Source organism: Triturus cristatus, chromosome 12, assembly GCF_964204655.1.
Source record: "Triturus cristatus chromosome 12, aTriCri1.1, whole genome shotgun sequence".
Lineage (NCBI taxonomy): Eukaryota > Metazoa > Chordata > Amphibia > Caudata > Salamandridae > Triturus > Triturus cristatus.
This window is the reverse complement of record NC_140595.1, coordinates 309,323,977-309,349,948: the sequence shown is the minus strand read 5'-3', so window position 1 is coordinate 309,349,948 and position 25,972 is coordinate 309,323,977. Positions and strand designations below refer to the sequence as shown.

Below are 25,972 nucleotides of genomic sequence, written 5' to 3'. Positions count from 1 at the left end.
ACCTATACCGATGCAATCTGGCATACACCTCTATACGTGTCCATTTGACCGCAATATCAGCCTATCTCCAGAACAGGCAGCACCTCTCTTTATTCAAAGTGCCTGCCATCAAAGCATTCTTGGAAGGACTCAAACGAGTAATTCCTCCAAGCCACCCACCGGCTCCAATGTGGAACCTCAACTTGGTCCTCACACGCCTGATGGGTCCACCCTTTGAACCTCTACACTCATGCGAGATTCAATTCCTTACCTGGAAAGTAGCTTTCCTAGTAGCAATCACTTCTTTAAGAAGAGTTAGTGAACTCCAGGCACTAACCGTTCAAGAGCCATTTATACAAGTTCACGCCAACAGGGTCGTACTACGTACAAACCCCAAATTCATGCCCAAGGTGATAACGCAGTTCCACATCAATCAAACTATTGAACTGCCTGTTTTCTTTCAAAACCCTCAAACTGTCGCAGAAAGAGCACTCCATACACTAGATGTGAAGAGAGCCCTCATGTACTATATCGACAGGACTAAAATCTTTAGGAAGACTAAACAACTTTTCGTTGCCTTTGCCCCACACCACAAAGGTAACGCTATCTCCAAAGCAGGTATAGCCAGATGGATCGTTAAATGTATTCAAATTTGCTATCAAAAGGCTAAACGCACTTTAACGATTCCCCCACGAGCCCACTCAACACGCAAGTTAGGGGCCTCCATGGCTTTCCTAGGAAACATTCCTTTGCATGATATATGTAGAGCAGCCACCTGGTCCACTACACACACATTTACCAAACACTACTGTGTAGATGTGCAATCAAAACAGCAGGCAGCTGTAGGACAGGCTGTTCTCAAAACTCTTTTTCAGACCGCTGCCGCTGGCACTGGTAGCCGCCGCTAATAAAAGGGCACTGCTATATATTCTATGCACAGATATGAATTCAGCAGCCCACATGCCTCGAACTGAATATGCTACTTACCAGTATGCATCTGTTCTTGGCATGTAGGGCTGCTGACATTCATATCGTCCTCCCCGGCGCCTGTAGCAGCTGCAGCGCTCAGAATTACTGTATTAGAAAACAAAACACCTTGTCCTAACTGGATTTAGTTCAAACAATAGAATATTTTCAAACACTTTCGTGAAGTAAAACACGAAAAGGGGGCTTTACAAATTGCCTGTTCTTCAAAATACTTTTAGTTTATTTCACATCCTTATTTTGTGTGATAACGACAGAACAACTGTACATAATGCAAACATATATATACAATATAAATTACAATATACTACACAACACCCTAGCAGATTTAAACATTCAATCATCAAACAAACTTGGCCAATCCATTCATACCAGACGCTGACTCATACTAAACTAAACTAAATGGTCCTTTAACCACTACTCCCTTTTGAGCACAGAATGTTGTCCTTATTTCATAAGTGTTAAGACATTTACTTTCTTAATATACACTTCAGAACCCACATGAACATTAAGGGCAAGACTTTTATATGGAGTGTGTGGTGGACCGACTGGTCGACGCGTTTCGAACCTCTATCTTTGTGAGGTTCTCCTCAGGACCAATAAATTCTGCAAAAAAAGAATCAATATAAAAATAATAAATGCAAAGCCCAATGAGCAGTTTAAGAACTTAAGCCAGCCCCCACTCCCGGCCTGGCATACCCACCTTAAGAATAAGCGTCAGCATGTAACCTTGACCAGCTTTGCGTTTGAAGACGATTCAACCAGCTAGAGCCGGAGCTGTAAACAACCAAATGTAACAATGTACTCACTCTTAAGATCAACGAACGAACAAGAGACATTAAATTCAGCTGTTCGGCATCCAACCAGTCAATAACATTCTTGGACGTCAAAGTAGAAAATCTCTCGGGTCAACTAGAGACTACACTTTTTAGGAAGTCAACCGATCGAAATAAGGCACTGCATTACACCAGCAACCATCCTCGAAGCTTGAAACAGAATTTACCTTACGGGCAGTTCCTACGGATCCGTAGGAATTGTTCACAAAAAGAGGAATACTTTTTCCATGCCAATAAACTTAAAGACCGACTACTGGAGAGAGGATACCCGAAAAAACTACTTAAACATTCTCTGAAAAGAGCCTGGTGGACACCAAGGGAAACCTTGCTGGTGAGCAAAGAGAAGAAGATGGCTATCAGGCCAGTTTGTGTGACAACGTTCTGCCCCAATTCACACCAATTCACACCAACTTCGCAAACTGGTCCTTTCAAATTGGCACTTGATTAAAGATCTGCATAATGATTTTTCTACACCACCCCTCTTCGTGTTCAAAAAAGAAAAAAGCATAGCAAATTTCATCGTAAGAGCAGCTTTGCCTAAACAGCAGCCTCCCACGTTGAGAGGTCTACTAGCCCTACCCCCAATTGTTGGGCACCACAGATGCGGGTCTTGCGTTTGCTGTGAACAAACCGTCGAAGGTGATACATTCACCTTTGACAACATTTATTGGAAGCATGATACCTTCACCAATTGTAGGACTAAAAATGTTGTGTACGCAGTCACATGCCCATGCCCCAAACTGTATATAGGTAAGACCACTCAGGAAGTACGACAGCGCATCACTCAACACAAGTCGAGGATTCGACGGAAAGTGGAAAATGCTCCGCTAGTAAGCCATTGGAGCTTATTGAAACATCGTGAAGAAGACTTCAAGTGGACAGTATTGTCCAAAATTGAGAAAGACCCACGTGGTGGTGATCTGGAGGGACTCTTGAGCCAACGAGAGTCTTTCCTCATTATGAAATTTAATACAACGACTAACGGTCTCAATGAAATAGCTGAGATATATAGACCGATCACGACTTGAATATGATCTGATGATCGCCCCAATTATAATGGATATGATTGCACACGTACAATTGTACGACTTCGTACCATTTGCTTCACCAAGTTCATCTTTTTATGATAGAAATATCTTTCAATAAAGCTATAGTCGGCACCGTTCTGACGGGAAACTACATTTCCCACTCTTCTTGTAAAAGAACTACAACTCCCATGGGTCTAGGGCATGATTTCGACCCAACTTTATTAGAAATATCTTCCAAGAAAGTTATAGTCGGCACCGTTCCGACAGTAAACTACATTTCCCACTCCTCTTGTTAAAGAACTACAACTCCCATGAGTCTAGGGCATGATTTCGACCCGACTTTATTCATCGGACTCACTTCCTGGAAACACAAGCAGTCCCTGTTGCAGCTGCACGGGCTCGCGGGACGCCGGTAATTGAGAAGGTACCAGGTAAGCCACGATGCAACAACTCCTTCTAACGAGGCGGCTAAAACTTTTTTAAGCGTTGGCGGTAGTCACGAACACTCGTAACTACATCGTCCTTCTTTCTATTTTCAGTCTCTGATGGAAACTAATGACTGAGAGTACGACCACTTACAGCAAACAGATCGCTTGAACGTTTGTTGCACCAACCCTTTGTTAAGGAAGAAGACTAGAAATCGTAGGGTGAGCGAGAACTTTTTTACCGGTGGTTTTGTCCATGTTCGTTTGTCTTCTTTCTGCGAGAATGATCTTAAGAGTGAGTACATTGTTACATTTGGTTGTTTACAGCTCCGGCTCTAGCTGGTTGAATCGTCTTCAAACGCAAAGCTGGTCAAGGTTACATGCTGACGCTTATTCTTAAGGTGGGTATGCCAGGCCGGGAGTGGGGGCTGGCTTAAGTTCTTAAACTGCTCATTGGGCTTTGCATTTATTATTTTTATATTGATTCTTTTTTTGCAGAATTTATTGGTCCTGAGGAGAACCTCACAAAGATAGAGGTTCGAAACGCGTCGACCAGTCGGTCCACCACACACTCCATATAAAAGTCTTGCCCTTAATGTTCATGTGGGTTCTGAAGTGTATATTAAGAAAGTAAATGTCTTAACACTTATGAAATAAGGACAACATTCTGTGCTCAAAAGGGAGTAGTGGTTAAAGGACCATTTAGTTTAGTTTAGTATGAGTCAGCTTCTGGTATGAATGGATTGGCCAAGTTTGTTTGATGATTGAATGTTTAAATCTGCTAGGGTGTTGTGTAGTATATTGTCATTTATATTGTATATATATGTTTGCATTATGTACAGTTGTTCTGTCGTTATCACACAAAATAAGGATGTGGAATAAACTAAAAGTATTTTGAAGAACAGGCAATTTGTAAAGCCCCCTTTTCGTGTTTTACTTCACGAAAGTGTTTGAAAATATTCTATTGTTTAAACTAAATCCAGTTAGGACAAGGTGTTTTGTTTTCTAGTGTATTCGGCTCAGTTCTGCTGGTGATTTGAGCCAAAGCCCAGTTTTGGTTTTCAGAATTACTGTATAGCATGGTCATCACTTTCTGTATCTACTCCATCACTGCCACAATGGCGAAAAACAATCTGAGGATGGAGAGGATGCCCATGCGCACTGTAGTCCAGGGGAGGAGTCACCTATTCCAGGATACTTCGAAGACTCTTCCAGGACAACAACGTGCAAACATCCGGACCCAACACTAGGCGGCGATCTATGCACAGATATGAATGTCAGCAGCCCTACATGCCAAGAACAGATGCATACTGGTAAGTAGCATATTCAGTTTCCTTAGAGGTCTTGTGTAGATAAGGTTACGGTAATCAAGGCCACTGTTATTTACGCAGCAGTTAGGGATCGGAAAATGTAGCAAGGTCTACTAAATTATGTTCCAAATTAAGTACATTTTGAGTTATAATGTGGCACATTGTGTGGCAGAATTGTTATGCTATTTTGTCATTCTGACACAACAGAGTGCTTCCTGACCTCTCAAAGTGTATGAAGTGCTTTACATGTGTAATTACAATTATAGGTACTCTCAGCACAACACCTCAGTGCTGCAATCTGGAACTAGATTGTAAACAGTGAACCTGAAATAAGGGGTTGTCCTACATTGAGCACTTTCTTTTAGTATCTTTTGATCCTGTTAAGCTAGAATTTTTTTTCTTCAAATCTAAAAACAATGTATCGAATGTTTAATATGTGACAAGTGTAGTAAATCTATAATTATGTTGAGAATACTTCCAGATCGCAGAGTTCCAGTTGCACTCACAGTAGTCAAGGCATGCCAAGACCTGGACATTTTTTTAGCTTCACCCAGTCCTGCATGAAATGGTTGGAGTATTTTCTGGAGGAGAGAGTGAGCTGCCACTGAATTGCCTTGTGGTTAGAAGTCAGACCTCACCTTCATTCTGTAGAACATGTGGCATAGGCATGAAAAATGTTGGTGTGTATTGGAGTATCATTGATTTATACATGGAAGCGTTCCTGTTATCGATTGAGGAGTTACTCCAGGGGCAAACATAACATTGAAAAGTACACAATAAACTGGAGATCCCTGATCATGATGATAATTCCATTGAGATGTTCATTTTTTTAAATATCTTTATAGAGACAGGATTTAATTTTGCTGGCAGTTGTTAAGAAAAATCTTGCATGTGCCCCCTGCTCCAGAAAACAAATAATGGCTCTCGTTTCGGCTCTCCATAGTACTTGATTCAGCTCACAGCTAAGAAGAGTGTGCACACATCCATCCTTTTGCTACACACAAAGAAAATTATTAGAGGGAACAATAGTAATGAACTATTTGTTACAATGATTTTATGTTGTTTGCTTTTGCCAAAAATAAACAATTGTGATTTACTCATAGTAATAGGACTTATAGCTCCAATGCATATTTTTCTCCTATATCTCAAACATTCCTTATTTGTTCTTCAAAGGTTTCAGTAAAAAGGTGCGTTGCCCGAAGTGTTCAACGATGCTGACAGAAAGCACATACATGCGTCACCTGGTAAGCTCCATGCTGCATGTTTGGTGAATCAGTGAATCAGAGATCTGTAGAATGACAACCTACCACTAAAGTAGCTATCACCCAATAGGAACTGCCAACCTATAATGACCTGGTAGCAAAACATCTATCCTTGGAAACTTTTGGGGGGATGGTCCATGACTTCATGGCTTGTTTTAATCCCATATGATCAGTGACCAGATGGTTTAGTAAGGTAAAGTGATCCAAAGAGTCACCTAGCCTAGAGAATGCTACACCACCTTTCCCAACAACAGTGAACAACAGTTGGAAGATCTAAGAGTACACTCACAGCTTTGACATTTTTATTTCACTGTGAGAAAGATTGGGCTCAAAGCATGTTAAGACTTGTGAAAAATCTTCTGTGAAAGGGGGTCATGAGAATGTAGCGTTGTCTAACTCTTCTAGACCCTGGGTTCCTATCCTGGGGTCCTCATCTCCTCAGGGTGTTTGTGACTTTAGAAAATTATATACCAGCAGAAAGAATAGTAAATAATATACACATAAAAAAGCTAAAAACAAAAACTTTTTTAAACACTCTGTAAATGTGAAGTAATTTGAAAATGGAAGCTAAAATTAAGTTGCTATCCTTAGCTTGAATGTGGGAGCAGCACGAGCACCGCAAACAGTAGTACGTGTGATTGGTTGCCTTAGCTAAATCAGTAGTTTTCAGCCACACTACTATCTTCTAGTGAATCCTGAGATACTAAAGGCATATGGTAGGACACATATGTAGGCAAAAAACATCACTGCTCAGGTGAGCGAGGAGAAGATACTGCTACTGTAGCAGAGAGAAAACTGAAAAATGCATTAAAGACTCACAGAACAAAGGCAAGGGGAATAACATTTACACCGTGAGATAAGAATCATGGAACTACAAAGGCAAAAGCAGTGCAGATGGTTGGCGTGGCAAATAGTGTAATTAAGGCAGGTCCTCAAATGAGAGGGAAAGCCCAAATGCATATCAAATTTATATAGTCTCTGATCGACAATGCTCGGTGATGCAAAAATACTATGTTCGAGGCATATGAGCTGCAGATTACACACTTTTGCATAGATCGCCATCTGGTGTTGGTCCCGGATGTTTGCAGTTTGTTTTTCCTCTTGGAAAGTCTTTGGAAGTCACGAGGTCGGTGACTCCTCCCTTGGTTTGTATTGCGCATGGGCTTCGGCTCCATCCTCAGATTGTTTTTTTCGCCATCGGACTCGGATGTAATACTTCGCACTCCGGTTCCGAACATTCCAGTTCGACGATCGAAGCGGAATCCTCGCTCTTCGCGGTATTTTTCAGATCCTGATCGCCTCAATCACCTTCTCTTCGACACACCTTCGATTCCAGTCATCGACGGCGGCCTTCGGGCCTATCCCAGGCTCCGGTCCCGGCTGATGGAAAGAACTCCATTCAAGAAGTGCCCTCGATGTGGGTCCAAATTCCCCCACACCGATCTTCATGAGGTGTGCAACCTCTGCCTCTCCCCTGAACACGAGGCTCGAGACTGTCCCACCTGCAAGTCTTTTAGATCCAAAAAGACTATTCGAGATTGAAGGGCCAGACGAAAAATTGCGCACTCCTCGACTTCCGTTCCAGTCGACATCTTCGGGGACGACGTCGAAGCTCCGGGACAGCAGCACACCGAAGAGGACCTAGTCAGTGCTTCCGAAGCCGACGACTCAGATGTGGAGGACATCACCCCGGCGCAGAGGGTCGTGAGTAAAATACCCCCTCCCACACCCGCGCCGACACCCAAAAAGGCTTCGGTCACGCCTTCGCCTCCGGCCTAGGCAAGACCAAAGACACTGCTTCGAACACCCCACCTTCGGGCCCGGTGAAGAAGCCTAATAAGCCTTCCGGCGGCTCGGGCTCGAGCCAGCCTGCCAGCGGTGCCGATAAACACACTTCGGCACCGAAGAAGAGATCGGCCTCTACCTCCACACCGAGCTCCGCACGAAAGCCCTCGGTGTCGAAACCCAGCCTCTCAGTGCCGACCAAACATCGTAAGGCCCTCGGCACCGACACTCCCGCACCGAAGCCTGTCTCGGCGCCGACCAAAAAATCGGAGGTTCCAAAAAAGCACGGCACAGACAAGCCTAAAAAGCCATCGGCCCCGAAAACTTTGGCGCCGACCGAACAGCCAGTGTCGCAAGAACTATTTACACCGGATCCTTTGCAAAAGACACTTACCAAGGATCCAAAAACTGGACATTTGGCACTCTCTTCTAAAAAGAGACATTTGGACAAACCAGCTCCACCTCCACCTCCAAAGAGGAAAGACTGTGCTACCTCCCCTTTCAGAGTGCCTTCCCCACCTCCTCCACCCTCTCCACCTCCGCCCCCTCCGCCTTCTCCACCCCTGCCTCATCGCTCTCCGACCCCGTCTCCAGACCATGATGATCAGGGGGACCCTTATTACGACCCAGCAGATGTGCCACAAGACCCCACCTCTACAGGATCCCCAGACCCATGGGATGATTATAATAATCCAGACATTCCAGATGTCCCACAAGATGACCTTTATCCATCCAGGCCATCTCCACCAGAAGACTCATTAGGTTTTCACCACCTACTTCAGAGGGCGGCACATTATCACGGGGTAGAGCTACACACTTACCCAGTAGAGGAAGATTTCCTCCTAGACACCTTTGATACTGCACATAGGTCTACTTCTATACTACCTATGCTCAAAGGGGTAATAAAACATGCGCCAGAGGTTTTTAAAGACCCAGTCAGGGCTAGGGTCCTCAACCCATGCATAGAGAAGAAGTATAAAGCTGCCCCACAGATCCTGCCTACATCAAAGGGCCAGCGCCACTGGATTCCCTAGTGGTATCCACTGCAAGGAAGAGATCAAATTCCCAGGCGTCAGGCGAAGCACCACCACCTGACAAAGAGTCAAAGCTCCTGGATGCGTCAGGAAAACGCACTGCGTCACAGGCAGCCAATAAATGGCGTATCGCCAACACTCAAGCGCTATTGGCCAGATACGACAGAGCGCATTATGATGAACTAGAAACCATCATGCACCATCTCCCAGAAAAATACAAAAATAGGGCCAATGAATTAATTCAAGAGGGTAGGACCACAACTAACACCTCTATACGCTGTGCCTTAGACGCAGCAGACACAGCCTCCAGGGCCATTAACACTAGTGTCCGACTCCGTCGCCAAGGCTTGGCTGAGAGTTTCAGGCTTTAAACCTGAGGTACAAGCCTCCATATTAAACCATCCATTTGATCAACAACATCTATTCGGTCCAAAGGTAGATGAGGCCCTTGAAAAGATGAAAAAAAGACACAGATACAGCGAAATCTATGGGAGCCCTACAGTCACACCCTCCTAGGCGCTCCTTTCGCCGCTCTTCCTTTCCGGGCACGGGCAGAGGCTACTCCTCAGATAGCAGGTCCACGTCCTACAAATCCCCTGCTCAGTCCACCTTCACAAGTGATTATCAAAGAGGCGGCTATAGAGGCAATAACAATAAAGGCAGAGGCAAAACAAATACCGCCCGCTCTGCCAGACCGCCTAGCCAATGACTTTCCCCTGCTCCCTCCAGACCATCCCACTCCGGTCGGGGGCAGACTACAACATTTCCTTCACGTCTGGGAGTCCATCACATCAGACAGATGGGTGACCCAAATTATTCGTTCAGGGTACTGCCTAGAACTGACATCTACCCCCCCAACATTCCACCCAGGCAACGCCCAATGTCACAAGAACATTCCACGTTACTAAAACAGGAGGTAATATCCCTCCTACAAAAAGAGGCGATAGAACAGGTCCCCACCAATCAGCAAAATGTAGGGGTCTACGCCCTATATTTTCTGATACCCAAAAGAGACGAGACTCTACGACCTATCTTAGATCTCCGGCCTCTTAACACACACATACATTCTGACCATTTTCACATGGTAACACTTCAGCAGGTACTTCCGCTCCTCTCCCAGAACGACTTTCCCACCACACTGGACTTGAAAGATGCATACTTTCACATTCCGGTACACCATGCCCACAGAAAGTACCTCAGATTTGTAGTGGACGGGCAACGCTACCAGTTCAAGGTGCTCCCATTCGGGGTCACAACAGCACCAAGGGTATTCACCAAGTGCCTAGCGGTAGTGGCGGCACATCTCAGAAGATAGCACATTCACGTCTTCCCATATTTGGACGACTGGCTGATAAAAGCCGCGTCCTACAACCAATGTGTACACCACACCGCCACTACAATCCAACTACTTCACCAACTAGGCTTCATGGTGAACCACCAAAAGTCCCAGCTAACACCATCCCACATAAAGCAATACCTCGGTGCCACCATAGACACCTCAAAAGCCATAGCCTACCCCAATCCGGCCAGGATTGCAAGCATTCAGGCTTTGCGTCAAAAATTCATACTTCAACACTCCCTCCCAGCAAGAGTGTTTATGCAACTGATAGGGATGATGGCCTCTTGCATTTTCATAGTGCCTCATGCAAGACTCCAGATGCGTCCACTCCAAGAGTGCTTAGCGCGCCAATGGAACCAGGCCCAGGGGCAACTGACAGATCTGGTGTTGGTAGACGGTCGCACCCATCGCTCTCTGCAGTGGTGGAACACCCAAATCTTTCCAGAGGTTGACCGTTCCTGGACCCGGTTCCACAAATAATCCTGACAACAGACGCATCGCTCTCCGGCTGGGGAGCTCATCTACTACACCTCACAGTGCAGGGCACATGGTCGCTGCAACAAAAGTTACTCCACATCAACCATCTGGAGTTACTGGCAATCTTTCTAGCCCTAAAATCCTTTCACACACAGATTTTAGGCAAGGCAGTCCTTATTCGCACAGACAACATGACCGCCATGTACTACATTAAAAAACAAGGCGGCACACACTCTCCACAGCTCTCTCAACTAGCACAGAGCATATGGAGATAGGCAATTCTACACAAAATCTTTCTCCTTGCCCAGCATGTCCCAGGAGTCCAAAACACCATGGCAGATCTGCTCAGCAGACAGACGCAGCAGATCCACCAGTGGGAACTTCACCCGCAGGTCCTTCACCCGTTCTCTCAGATGTGGGGGCATCCACAGATAGACCTATTCGCCACCCACGAAAACAAAAAATGCCCAAGCTTCGCCGCCAGATACCCACACTCATTGTCCAAAGGCAATGCGATATGGATGAACTGGTCAGGCCAATTTGCGTACGCCTTTCCACCTCACAGCTACAACAGCACTCCCTCACACTGATTCTAGTAGCTCCAACATGGGCCAGACAACCATGGTACAGCACGCTGCAGGAACTCTCGGTAGTGCCACTCCAAAAGTTGCACCTCTCACCATGCCTCCTAACCCAGAACCATGGAGAGATCAGACACCCGGACCCAGCTCAGCTCAACCTTGCGATCTGGCTCCTGAGATCCTAGAATTCGGATACCTTAACCTTCCCCCGACTGTATGAACGTTATCAGAGAAGCTAGACGCCCTACCACTAGAGCCTGCTACGCTGCCAAGTGGAAAAGATTTGTTGTTTATTGCCATAACAACACAATCAACCCTCTAGACGCATCCATACAGCATATCATATGCTACTTACTCCATCTACAAAGATGTAACCTAGCATATACATCCATTCGGCTACACCTCGCAGCAATTGCCGCTTACCTACAAAACAGACAGCACCTATCACTTTTCAGAGTGCCTGCCATTAAAGCCTTCATGGAAGGCCTAAAACGAATAATTCCCCCCAGAGTGCCACCCTCACCTGTGTGGAACTTAAATATAGTTCTCACAAGGCTAATGGGACCGCCTTTCGAACCCTTGCATAAATGCGAACTGCAATTCCTCACATGGAAAACAGCTTTCCTTGTAGCCATCACCTCCATTAGAAGGGTCAGTGAGATACAAGCACTTACTATACAAGAACCTTTTCTCCAAATGCACTCAAATAAGGTTGTCCTCCGTACCAACCCAAAATTCCTACCCAAAGTCATCTCACCCTTTCATCTAAACCAATCGGTAGAATTACCGGTTTTCTTCTTGCCACCTCAAACTGTTGCAGAAAGGGCTCTACACACACTGGATGTTAAAAGGGCCTTGCTTTACTATATCCAGAGAACACAACCTTTCAGAAAGACAAAGCAACTGTTTGTCTCTTTCTCTCCACCTCATAAAGGCAACCCCATCTCTAAATCAGGGATAGCTAGGTGGATTGTAAAATGCATACAGATTTGCTACCACAAAGCAAAACGCACGCTATCTGTTCCCCCTAAAGCCCACTCTACAAGAAAGATAGGGGCTTCTATGGCTTTTCTAGGGAACATCCCATTAGATGATATCTGCAAAGCAGCTACATGGTCAACACCGCACACTTTCACTAAACATTACTGTGTAGATGTGCAAACCAAGCAACAAGCTAGTGTGGGCCAGGCTGTACTAAAAACACTATTTCAAACCACTGCAACAGATACCGGTGTTCGCCGCAAAGGTTGGGAACTGCTATATAGTCTATGCAAAAGTGTGTAATCTGAAGCTCATATGCCTCGAACGGAATATGCTACTTACCAGTATGCATCTGTTCTTGGCATGTAGAGCTGCAGATATACACACGCCCACCCGGCTACCTGTATCTGTTCCAAGCTATCTTATTTAGATACAACACACATGGGTTTCTTCACTGTTATTACTACGCTGCATCTTTCCCTGTTGGCGAAAAACAATCTGAGGATGGAGCCGAAGCCCATGCGCAATACGAACCAAGGGAGGAGTCACCGACCTCGTGACTTCCAAAGACTTTCCAAGAGGAAAAACAAACTGCAAACATCCGGGCCCAACACCAGATGGCGATCTATGCAAAAGTGTGTAGATCTGCAGCCCTACATGCCAAGAACAGATGCATACTGGTAAGTAGCATATTCCTTCTCCATCTTGGAGCCGCACCTATAGGTGCAAGCCCAAACATATGTGAATGCATAACTGTATATTTTTGGACTTAACGGGTATTTCAACATAGTGCTTTGTTTCAGTGGCATGGCAAACATGATTCTCTTGATGACGGCCTGCCACTGTATTCCTCCATCTTTCACCTTCCTCAGGTCAGATCTAGCACAAGTGACTATCAAAAGCATAAAGGAGTAATGTGTTGGCCCTGTATGCTTGCAGTATCAGTGGTTAGCGCATTTAATGCAGCATATTTCCAACCCTTTATGCTGGGGTAGAAATATTTTCTCCCCAAAGGTGTAATAAAGAGGATGTACACTTTATGAATTAGGATTTTGAAGTGGCCTTTAAATCATTATGTTCGAGGCATGTGGGCTGCTGAATTCATATCTGTGCATAGATCGCCGCCTAGTGTTGGGTCCGGATGACTGCACATTGTTGTCCTGGAAGAGTCTTAGAAGTATCACGAGATAGGTGGCTCCTCCCCTGGACTACAGTGTGCATGGGCATCCCCTCCATCCTTAGATTGTTTTTTTCCGCCATTGGGTTCGGATGTCCTAATCTTAGCTCTTAGAGTATTTAGGCCTTTATTCGTCTGTATTGTTTTCGTTTGGCGCCGAGTAGTTTCATCGAAGTTAGCCATTTGCCCTTCGACGTCCGAGGCCCGATCAAGATCGACGATGGAATCAAAAACATCGAATAGCCCCTTCAAGCGTTGCCCTCTTTGCAACGCTAAGTATGCTCACTTCACCGTGCACCCGGTGTGCAACAAGTGCCTCTTTCCAAACCACGACGAAGCCACCTGCATGGCGTGCTCCAGGTTTCGATCGAAGAAGACCCTTCGCATTCGTCGAGCAGCTCGGCTCGAGGCGCAGAAAGCGGCGCCGCACCCGGACAACATCTTCGGGACCGAAGATGAGGAGGTCGTGGACCTTGAAGTTCAGGGAGAGATGTCGGATCCGGCGTCGGAGCGTGAATCCGACTATGATGCCGAAGACAAACATATAATAGATGAAGAGGAGGATGACGTCGTCGTACAGGTAGGAGATGACGAAGAGGCCCTTGGGGCCGAGGAGGATGGCTCAGAACATGAGCTAGGCCCTCAGGTCGCCACAGGGCCGACGGAGGCACTCGATAAGGCTCAGGTCGCGGGATCGCCACAAGGCCTTACCCAAGATCATTCCTCTCGTTCTTCCGCCCCGCATAAACGCCCAGTGTCGAACTATCCTAAAGAGCCATCGGTATCCAAACCGCCATCACTCGATCAACGAGAATCGAAACTGAAGGCAACGGCACCGAAATCGAACCCGAAAGTAAAAGAGTCTCTCCACGGGGACAAAGCCTCGAAGCCCTCGGAGCCGAAGACACAAAAGACGGCTGTCGACGCCAAGAGAGGTCATGGGGACGTCGAGCCAAGGGCGGCGCCGAAACTCAAAGTCAAGGTCGCCGACCCCAAAGTATCGGCGCCAAAGAGCGTCAACACAGATATGGAGGGCGGCCATCGAGAGCCAACCCATCCCACTATTCCGGTCCAGAAGACGACATCTGGTACGGGGCTTGATGCCACAACGAAGAAGGCGTCGAAGGACCGTGTCCAATCCACGACGCCATCGCCCTTTGTCAAGCAGAAGGTGTAGGAGTCGTTATTACGCATCCACGACAAGGTTTCCACAACTGATGTGAAGACAGCCCCGCAGCCGAAAACGTTCAGCGCGGTCCACATCGCGTCGACGCATATAAAGTTCGGCCTCCCACCAGCGGTGCGACCGAAAATGTTCGACGCAAAGAAGGGTCTCGACCCGCAAGAAGCTCTCGACCCGAAGAAAACTGTCAATGCACCAACAGGAATACAGATGGGACAGAGACCTGTTGCAGTGCCGCACAACGATGAGCTCCACGGCAGTTTATCGACGCCACCACTGGTAGACTTTCCATATACAAATGGAAAATCGTAACAGAGACACCAATGGAGCCATACAAGATTCCATTAAAAAAGAAGAGAACCACATCACCAGTTCTGGTGGAACATATTCAATTTGGCACCCCAGAAACTCAGCCATTCTCGCCCACACACTCTGATACGGATGCTGGAGAGGATGGTGATGCTGAGGGCACTTATCCTGTGGATACTGACCCTGAGGACCAAAACCAACCTTGGGTGGACAATACGGATGCAGGGGACACACATACTGCTCCGGACACACAGGCATATGTGGCAAAAACATCTCCTACAGAGGACACTGCTGCTTTCAATGCCTTAATTGAAAGAGCCGCCAACAATCATGACGTACAGCTCCACACTGATCCGATTGAGGACGACTTTCTAATGGATACCTTCTCTACTTCAGAAAGATCTGTGAAAACTCTGCCCATGCTGAAGGGGGTCCTAAAACAGGCTAATGACATTTTTAAGGAGACCACTAGGGCGAGAGTCCTTAACCCTAGAATTGAAAAAAAATATAGGCCAGCTCCAGTGGACACTGCCTACATTAAAGGACAGTTGCCTTTGGACTCATTGGTGGTTTCCAATGCTCGGAAGAGAGCCAACTCACAGACAATGGGTGATGCTCCTCCCCCCGACAAGGAGTCTAAGGTCTTGGAAACATCGGGAAAGAGGGTTGCTGCACAGGCAGCTAACATCTGGAGAATTGCCAACACTCAGGCACTCCTCTCTAGATAAGACAGGGCGCATTATGATACCCTAGAGACATTGCTGCAGCACCTCCCAGATCAGTATAAAGAAGGAGCGGAGACACTTATTAGAGAAGGGAACCTCATTAGTAACGCTTGCATTAAATGCGCTCTTGACGCAGCTGACACTGCAGCTAGGGCTATCAACACCAGCGTCATGTTAAGAAGACATGCTTGGTTGAGAATCTCGGGATTCAAATCAGAGATACAAACAACTATACTCAACCAACCGGTGAACCCTAACTCCCTCTTTGGCCCCGAGGTTGACACCACCCTAGAGAACCTCAAAAAAGATACAGAGACTGCAAAGTCTATGGGGGCTCTGCAATCCCAGCAGTTTCGGAGTGGGTCCTTTCGTCGCTCTAGCAGCAGAGGACCTTCTAAAACACAGAACTCCCAACAGTCGTCGTACACTAACGGAGGTACACAGCCCACCTATAACAAGAATAGTAGAGGTGGATACCGTGGAAACAACATCAAAGGCAGAGGCCGAGGAATCAACAGCTCCAGGTCCTCCGCCACCAACAAACAGTGACGCCTTGTCACTGCCCCCCCACCACGTAACACCTGTCGGGGGGAGACTACAGAGGTTCCTGCCAGTCTGGGAATCCATTACTACAGACAGGTGGGTGAGAGAAATTGTCCAGTACGGTTATTATCTGGAGTCACGTCCACTCCACCCAACATACCACCAAGACACCGTCATATGTCCGCAGAGCACTTGCACTTATTCCAACAGGAGGTTCTCAGTATGCTCCAAAAAGGAGCCATAGAACTCGTGCCTGCAAAGGAACAAGGATCAGGGGTGTACTCACTGTATTTTCTGATCCCCAAAAAGGATGGATCTCTCAGACCCATACTAGATCTAAGACCTCTAAACCGTTACATTCTGTCAGAGCATTTTCACATGCTCACTCTGCAACAAGTGCTACCGTTGCTCAGTCAGGGAGACTTTCTCGCAACATTAGACCTCAAAGATGCGTATTTCCATATACCCATACACCCCTCACACAGAATGTATCTCAGGTTCACTGTTCTCAATCAGCATTACCAATTCAAAGTCCTCCCTTTCGGGGTAACGACGGCACCCAGAGTGTTCACCAAGTGCCTGGCTACAGTGGCGGCACACTTAAGGAGACAGCACATACATGTCTATCCTTATCTGGACGACTGGCTTATCCAGGGAAAGTCGGCCCAGCACTGTGCCAGCCACATGTCCCACACCATTCACCTTCTTCACCACAGCCTGGGCTTCTCACTGAATTATCCAAAGTCCCACCTTCAACCCAACCACGTACAGCAGTACCTAGGCGCAACCATAGACACTCTGGCAGCCACGGCACAACCAAATTCAGTGAGGATCAACAGCATTCAGTTGCTCATAAAGAAATTCAGACCTCAACACTCACTCCCAGCAAGAGTGTTTATGCAGTTGATGGGCATGATGGCCTCCTGCATATTCATAGTCCCACACGCAAGATTACATATGCGCCCGCTTCAGGAGTGCTTGGCACGTCAGTGGAATCAGGCCCACGGACAGTTAAAAGACCTAATGTTGGTGAGCGGTCGGGCATACAACTCTCTGCATTGGTGGAATCCACAAAACCTTTGCAAGGGCCGACCGTTCCAGGAGCCTGTTCCACAAATCATACTGACAGCGGACGCGTCTCTCCAGGGATGGGAAGCTCACGTACTCAATTACACAGTGCAGGGACTATAGTCGACACAGCAAAGGAGAATGCACATCAACCTTTTGGAACTAATGGCGATCTTCCTTGCAATGAAAGCATTCAAGATACACTTGTGCAACAAGGTCGTGTTGATCCGAACGGACAACATGACCGCCATGTACTACATACAGAAGCAGGGTGTTGTAAATTAAAGCAGAATGTGATTAAGCATTTTCTGAAAACATTAATGCTTCCCTTTTATCGTGTTCTCCTCAATATGTTGACCGAAGTCCGGACTCCATTTTGTATTGACATGCTGCCACGTGTTCGTCACGAGGAGAGTCCGACCTCTGTGTTAGTTGCTCTTGTAATCTGCCTAGCAACAGTTTATAAATAGCCCTCCTGTCCATCTGGCGCATGCCCAGACTTGACCACATCTGTTATAATTAGCTTTGCTTGACCATGTGTTTTCGCGGGCTCAAGGAGTGAGTTAGCTCCGCCCATGTATTGATTCTGTATCGAGAATGACCCTAAATGGTAATGTTCTTCAACCTCGTGTGGTATCCACCCACTCATGAGCCCCTCTGTTGTGTATAAAAGGGGACAATGTACGCAAGTTCTGTGTGCTACTCCTTGCAATACTGAAGAGTGTTGTGTGGATTGTAGGACCACCCTTAAGGGTTAATAAACGTTGTTTTTGTACTTTGCAGTTTCCGTGCCAACTTCCTTATAGATTTCGTTACAGAAGAGCGAACCCTTGTCTCTTGCGGGCCTAGCTGGGGCTTGTATTCATCAATTGGCGCCCGTCACGTGGGGCTCATCGGCGACTCGGATGCTCGAAGGACTGGTCGCGACGAAGGTGAGGAGTTTGGCCGGGGACGTGATCACTGCCAGTGGCGTCTTAGCCCTGGCATCCCGAGGTTTTTCTTCCTTCCCTTCCGAGCTGACCGTCTGGGTGGCGCCGGTCATCGACTGAGACCTCTTCTGTCGGTCCTGCCGTGAGAGCCGTTTGGGCGATTGTGGAGCTTGGCAGTTGGAACCTGGACTCTTGATTGGTAAGAACCGTTGTACGGTACTTGCTCCGAGTTTTGAAGCCTGGTTTGGCTATTTGAGTTTGATTGATGGTGACTAGTCATATTTTGAATTTGTCTTTGTGAAAATATATGCGTTGCAACACATATAGGCAGGTAATGTGGAGAAATTTCTCCGGAGCTGTGTAAACTTGGAACGGCGCAACGATTAAGTGCCATTTTTCTTGATAATACTGCATATTTTGCATTATTCCTAGCATGCCTGCTTTTAGCGCACTCCGTAAGTGGTGCTGCTGTTTGGGGAACCGGTTGAACCTCGAGGAATCTGCTCCAGCTCCCCCGGAGGGGACTCCTAATAGGGATATGTACGTGAAGCATGGTCTTTCTTCCATAATGTACAGCACGTTGTGGAGGAAATATACCAAGAAGGATCCTGAGTTGCGATGGCCTTTGTATGGATCGTTTGATATGCGTAAGATTGAGTATGTGGAACAGTGTATGTGTAAGCGACGTGCTCGTCAGGATATGTTTGAGTGTGTGCGGTTATGGGTGAAGTAAGTGCGTGAGCGAGAGAAACGTGAGAAAGCGCTGTTTGATAAAGAGCAACGAAAGAATGATCATGTGCGAGCACAGGACGCAAAGCGTCGGGAGGAAAAAGAGCAGACGGATAGACAAGAGAAAGAGCGTAGGCTACAAGTTTCGGGTCAATATGTTGTTCGCCAGCCGCTTTATCCTGTCCTTAATAATCCGGATGATGATTTTTATTTACTAGATCGCTCTCCGCCCCCTTATGTTGGCGCATCCGCTCCGCGGCCGCAAGATTCTGACCCGGCTTCGGGTAAGGTAGACACACGGTCCATGTTGCCAGCCGAGCAAATGGCTGAGCTTCGGCAAATTTCCTTCCGTGCGCTTAAAGGCAAGGTATCTATGGAGGAATTATTTCAAATTTGGGGGCCATGGCAGGAGAGAGATAAAGTGTATTTTCTGGGTCATTTCGCGGATGAAGTGATTAATGCTTTTCGAAAATATTCTCATGTTTTTGAGTCTGACGAAGTGTCTTCGGATGCCAGAGCAATACGTAACGGTACTTTTTCTCCCTCTAAGGCTCCTGAGACGGCTCGGCGGCTGTTCGCCTTGCGGGACGAGGTGCTGGCCCTTCGAGAGAAAGCACGCCAACGAGCGGAGGAGGAGAAGCGATCGGATTCAGTTGCGACAGGGGGCCACCCATCTACCTCCCAGTCAGATAAGGATAATGTAGTGCATGCTAAACCGATGCGAGAGGCGGCACCTTTATATGTCCCTCCGAAAGGCGCAGGGACTAGCTCGGACATTAACTCCGCCGATGCTAGGGGATATTTTGTGTACAATTGGGTTTATACCCCTTGGCATAGGGCCGACGTTATGGCGTTAAAGAATGCATTGCCTGACCCCCGCAAGAATCCAGCGGCCTTCTATGAAGAAGTTGAGGGGGCCTTGAATTCTTGCATTATGACCTTAGCGGATATAGATCTGTTCTTTGGCCTTATCCTACCACCGGACACGTGGCGATCTGTCCGAAAGGTGGATGATGCAGTTGCTTTTAAGGCCCGGTGGTCGGAACTTGAGGATGAGGATAGGGAACGGAAGCCCGCACAGAAACCACCCCAGAATATTCTAGATCTCCCTGCTGCTATTGTGGCTAAATTGAAAACAATAATCCCCCCCAAAAAGATTGACTGGAATATGTTGGCGGCATGTAAGCAGAAAGTTGATGAGTCAGTGGCAGATTTCTTCACGCGCTTTGAAGAAACGTTCCATGACTTTAGTGGCCAGTCGCTTACCGACGACACAGGCCGCCACCTTTTCGCGGACAAATATGTGGCCAATCTGCTGCCGGCAGTTGCGGCCCGGTTAAAAGCGAGTGAGAGTTCTTGGTCCTCCGCGACACCGACGGCCCTTCTGACCATCGCCCAGTATTATGAGCGTCAGGAGCACGAGGCGAAGGGCCAGGAGGAGAAGAAATCGAAAGATCTCAAAACAAAAGTCATGTTAGCACAAGTATATGGCCCGCCCCGCCGGGGTAATAACAATAGGGGAAGGGGCGGATCTTATGGTCCCCCTTCGGGCCGACCTGATTTGAATAGGAACCAATGTGCGTACTGTAAGCAGTTGGGCCATTGGGCCAGGGAGTGCCCAGCGTTGCGTGCTTCGCGGCAGGGGCACACTCCGGGTGGCCAGAGAGGTAGAGGGGGCTTCTCGAACTTTAGAGGGAACTCTAACGATAATGTCCGTTTTGATACTGCAGGACAGCACCGAGATAGCTCGAATGTTTTTGATCGCCAGCACCAGTATCATGTATCGGATATCGATCACTCGGGATATCACGATTCTCAGCATGCATAGGAATGCGTTGGATGGGGGTCTGAATCAGTTGAGGTGCCGGTCGATCAGACGGGTCCTTATGTATCGGCTGAGGTTTTAGGTTCTACTGATCAGTTCCTAGTGGATACAGGAGCGACACGTAGTGCATTGTCTAGGTACTTGGTTCCGGGGGCTCCCCCATCCGGCTCAATGGTTACATCGGTAGGGTTTGACGGTACACTCTCCCGAAGCCCTCTTTCGCAGCCCCTTACATTTAAGGTTGATTGTTTTTCTGCGCCCTGTCCGTTCCTGCTTGCCCCGTATACACCGGATAACATTATGGGCCTTGACATGTTAAAACACTTTAGGGCTACAATTCGCTGTTCCCCTGAGGGTGTGAGGGTGATTCTAAATGACAACTACCCCCGATCTGGGCGGATGTGTACGATCTCAGAGGATGCGTTGTTGGCTACCCTCCCCCGCGCTTTATGGGCGACTTCGGACACGGATGTGGGACAAATGGTGATTCCTCCGGTCCACATTAGTGTCCAGGAGGGGGCGGTGCTACCACGCCTCCCGCAGTATCGTATTTCACAGGAGGGCGAGGAAGCTCTCATACAGATTGTGCAAGATTTGATCGCAGTAGGAGTAGTGGAAGAAGTTCCCTATAATATCTGTAACAGTCCGATTCTCCCTATTCTGAAAAAGGACACGGATGCAAAGGTCTATCGGTTTATAATTGATTTGAGGGAGGTGAACAAGATCGTGATACCTCAGTACCCGGTGGTTCCCGATATCACGACGTTGCTCACCCTGGTCCCGCCTACGGCGACCGTGTTCTCAGTGATTGATTTGAAAAATGCCTTCTTTTCTATTCCCATTCACCCTGATAGCCGATTTCTTTTTGGGTTCACATTAAACAATAGATCTTATCGCTTTTGTAGAATTCCCCAGGGCTACACAGAAAGCCCTAGTATTTACAGTCAGGCTTTGAAACGACAGTTGGATTCCTTTGCTTTACTCGAGGGGGTCGCCCTCATTCAATATGTCGATGACATCTTGTTGGCGGCTGACACCCTGGAGTTGTGCGAGAAAAGCACGCTATCCTTGCTTTCCTTTTTAGCCTCCCACAATCACAAGGTCTCTAGGAAGAAATTGCAATTCTGTAGACCAAAGGTGACTTATTTGGGTCACCTTTTGTCTAAGGAGGGGCGTGCACTCACACCAGATCGTATCCAAGTAATCCTGGACACACCGAGACCATCCACGCAGAAGGATGTGCGTGCATTTTTGGGCCTTGTTTCTTTTTGTAGACAGTGGATACTGGGGTTTTCACACATGGCTAAGCCATTACTAGCTCTCCTGACAAAAGATACGCCTATCCCAATCCCTTGGTCAGATGAGTGTGATGCTGCTTTTCAGCAATTGCGACAGGCCCTTTGTTCAGCACCAGTGTTAGGGACCCCTGATTATGCGAAACCCTTTTCGTTGTATGTGCATGAGAAAGATGGATGTGCATTATCAGTTTTAGTACAGATGCATGGTGATAAGCAACGCCCTTGTGCATACTTTTCGGCTGTACTTGATCCTGTCGCCCGCGCATTGCCAGGGTGTTTTCGCTCGGTTGCGGCGACAGCTGTGTCAATACGCCAAAGTGAAGGAATTGTGTTGTCCCATAAACTGTTGGTGTTAGTTCCCCATGCTGTTGATGCCCTGCTTAATCAAACAAAGACGCAGCATTTGACCAGTGCCCGTTTAACGGGATATGAGTTGACGCTTTTGGCTCCTCATATTACGTTGAAAAGGTGCGTGACATTAAACCCGGCCACATTGTTGCCATACCCCGAGACCCAGCCGGAGGCACAGAAAGCGCATGATTGTATTCTTGTGACTGAGGAACAAACAAAGGGTCGTATTGATCTCCAGGATACGCCCTTTTCAGAGGTAGATGGAGAATTGTGGGTAGACGGGTCATGCCTGAAGCTACCAGATGGTACGGCTTCAGCAGCATACGCAATTACCACATTACAAACGATAGTGGAGACAGCACGCATACCACAGAAATCAGCTCAAGCAGCGGAACTGATAGCGTTAACACGAGCGTGTGAGCTCAGTACAGGATTGTGTGTGAATGTTTACACAGACAGCCGCTATGCCTTCGGAGTAGCACACGATTTCGGTCTACTCTGGAAGGAAAGAGGGTTTCTAACGTCACATGGGGTACAGATAATGCATGGGGAGTTAGTCCACAATCTTCTAACTGCATTGACATACCCGAAGAAAATTGCCATTGTTAAGTGTAGTGCCCATAGGAAAGTAGTTGATAAAGTTGGAGAAGGGAATGCGTTAGCAGACCGAGTGGCACGGGAGACTGCGATGCAGCCCGGTACCACTGCCATGTATGTAGTGAAGTCACAGGTGGAGAGATGGCGTGATGCAAAGGAAGAAGTGCGAGAAATACAAAGAACCGCTTCTGATAAGGAGCGGGAGCAATGGGCTAGTGAGGGAAAGTTGGATGACGAGGGTTGTTGGAGAAATAAACAGATGGATAGATGGAAGTTACCCACGGCTTTCGTACAACCTATGGTTCAAATGGCACATGGGCTAGCACATGTTGGAGCTTCCGCAATTGTAAAATTGCTTACCCAAGTCTGGGAGCATCCAGAGATTGCTAGCACAGCGAAGAGGGTGGTGCAGACCTGTATGATCTGTCTGAAGTATAACCCAGGGAAAGGCACGCGAACTCCAGCAGGAGGATTTGCGACGCCCACTGCACCCTTTGAGGTTCTGCAGATGGATTACATCCAGCTTGAGCGCTGTAACAATTTGAAGTATGTTCTCGTAGTGGTTTGCGCCTTCAGTAAATGGGTTGAGGCGTACCCTACGAAAGATAATACTGCAATGACCACGGCGAAGGTACTGCTAAAAGAATTTTTCCCTCGATACGGCGTCTGTAGACTTCTGTGGAGTGATAATGGCCCTCACTTTGTAGCGGATGTTATAAAGTATGTCTTGAAGGGCCTAGGCATCACTCAGAAGTTCCATGCTGTGTTCCACCCCCAGTCTGCAGGACTAGTCGAGAAGTATAATGGTACGCTGAAGCTTAAGATCGCCAAAATCCAAGCTTCGACATCTTTGACTTGGCCAGACGCCTTGCCACTGGCGTTATTATCCATTAGGTCGGTGCCACACTCTCGAACCGGCCTTACACCCTATGAGATCGTATTTGGACGCCCAATGAATATTTGGGGACCACCAAGGCCTAAGGCTGTGTATGATGTACCTTGTGTGATGATGAGTGACTATCTGGCACAGTTAACGGACAACTTGGTTTCTATTCATCAACAGGTCCGAGAGGCGCTCCCTGATCGGTCTACTGGCGAAGGACATGGTCTCCGGCCCGGAGATCATGTGATGATAAAGGTCTTCGACAGATCGAACAGTTTGGAGCCGAGATGGGTCGGACCTGAGCAAGTTCTTCTTGCAACGAGGACGGCAGTGCGAGTCTCGAACAGGAAGAATTGGATCCATTCCTTGCACTGTCGGAAGGTACCGCCCGGATTGGTAGAGTCTGCCGTGCTGACCGATCAACGAGAAGTCCTAGCAGCAGAGACAGGCCGTGTTGCGAGGCCAAACGACACTGAGGAGCTCTTTTCGGACCACACGACTTCTGGAGGAAGGCGATATCATCTGCGACCAAGGAAGTGAGATCTTCAGTACCGGGACATACTGTCAGAACGGCCCTTGGGTTAGTGAAACGGAGAGCCGATGAGGCAAGGGGGGGGGGATCAGCCCTGCATTAGTGTAGTGACACCCGTCTTGGCCCGCTGGTGAAGAAATCAACCGCTGCCCAAGGGGAAGAGTTCTGACAGACCTTTTTAGTTACAGGAAGATATCAGGGTACTGTTTCTCTTTGACATGGAGACGAAGAAAGTCCTTTGTGCGTTGGGGTTCATGCTAACAATAGCTATTGTTGGCATAACAACATGGTTTGTGGAGGAGGTCACACCTGCTCGGAAAACACTCGTATTGACGACTCCGGTGCCTGCGGAGCACTACTTTTATACATTGCCGTATCAAGAATTAAAGCATCGACAGTCCTACTTGAATAACACTTTCATTCAGATGCTGCATCATACCCACGTTGCTACGAACGCTACGAACTGTTGGATATGTGGGATGATGCCAGCCCATCAGAAGAAAGGAGGTACGCCATTCATACCACTTCCTTTCTCTCATAATGGCTCTTGTAGAGCATGGTACACTTTGTTGTTTGCTACTCGGAAACCAACAGTGGGACGATTGCTTTTCAGACTTAATAAAGAATGTCATCAGGACAGAAATGGATATCCACAAGCAAATGGAACAATTTGGGAATGGGAAGAGTACCGACCGGACAATGAATCCATTCCCTATATCTTCACGAATACCAGAGACACTGTGGGGAAGGAAAAATTCGTGATCCAAGTGGCCCAAGCCCAAGCGGACCTGTGTGTCCAGAGTGTGGGTTTTATCCCTGTTGGTGTCAGTGATTGTATAACAGTATTAAACATTGACGGGCTGAACAACAGCACCTTCCTAGCATCCCATAATACCTATTTCGTATGTGGAAATAAAGGTTATTACCGTTTGCCGGCTGGGTGGTCTGGGGTATGCTATGTATCATTCCTATTACCTCCTGTATTTCTAGCACCCGCGTCGTATCATAAGGACTTGAAATTGCTGAATAACGTGACTGTAAATAGATATAAACGTACTTTATCAATTGATGATGTGGATCAAACAGATACTAGCTTGCAGCAGTATATTGATTTCAATTTAGGACTGTTTTTCTTTGTTGGAGCTGCTTTGAATAGTAGGAAGATCCGGAGATTAACGAGAGTGGTAGAAGCTGTGACTAATCAGACTGCTGCTGCTCTTGGGAATCTTACGGAAGAATTACAGATAACCAGGATTGTTGCATTGCAGAATCGTATGGTATTGGATGTGATGCTAGCTGATCGAGGAGGAGCCTGTAAAATTATTGGAAGCAGCTGCTGTGTGTTTATCCCTGATCATACGCCATCTGTTTATAACGCTATTAATAAGCTGCACAAAATAGCAGCTGAAATCCACACAGAGAACGGCACTTGGTCCTTTTCTGGATGGTTTTGGGCGTTGGTTACTGCCTGGGGTTGGAAGGTTCTAACTGGTCTCTGTATTATCATAGCAATTCTGTTCTTTCTCTGTATGTGCATTCAATGTGGACCATTGTGCTGTTCCGTATGCATTTCATTCTGCATTCCAGATAAGAAAGCTATTGCCGATGTTGCCCGCCAGAAGGGTCTAGCTAAAGAGGTTACAGGAATGATGATAATTGACATATACGATGATTATTCTTGGAAGCCGGATGTCTTCAGTAAATGCTGAAAGGGTCGTCTGTTGTAAATTAAAGCAGAATGTGATTAAGCATTTTCTGAAAACATTAATGCTTCCCTTTTATCGTGTTCTCCTCAATATGTT

At 47.2% G+C, this 25,972-nt stretch overlaps 1 protein-coding gene across 2 annotated transcripts in view; it reads left to right on the top strand.

Annotated features, from left to right (window-relative positions):
• The window catches only part of XAF1 (XIAP associated factor 1), a 211,413-nt gene that overhangs the window by 151,138 nt on the left and 34,303 nt on the right, over positions 1 to 25,972 (top strand). For both annotated transcript variants that reach the window (XM_085639973.1, XM_085639974.1), the window contains exon 5: positions 5,736 to 5,806. In XM_085639973.1, coding sequence (XP_085496099.1) covers positions 5,736 to 5,806 — 71 coding nt within the window. The remainder of the gene's footprint in view (positions 1 to 5,735; positions 5,807 to 25,972) is intronic.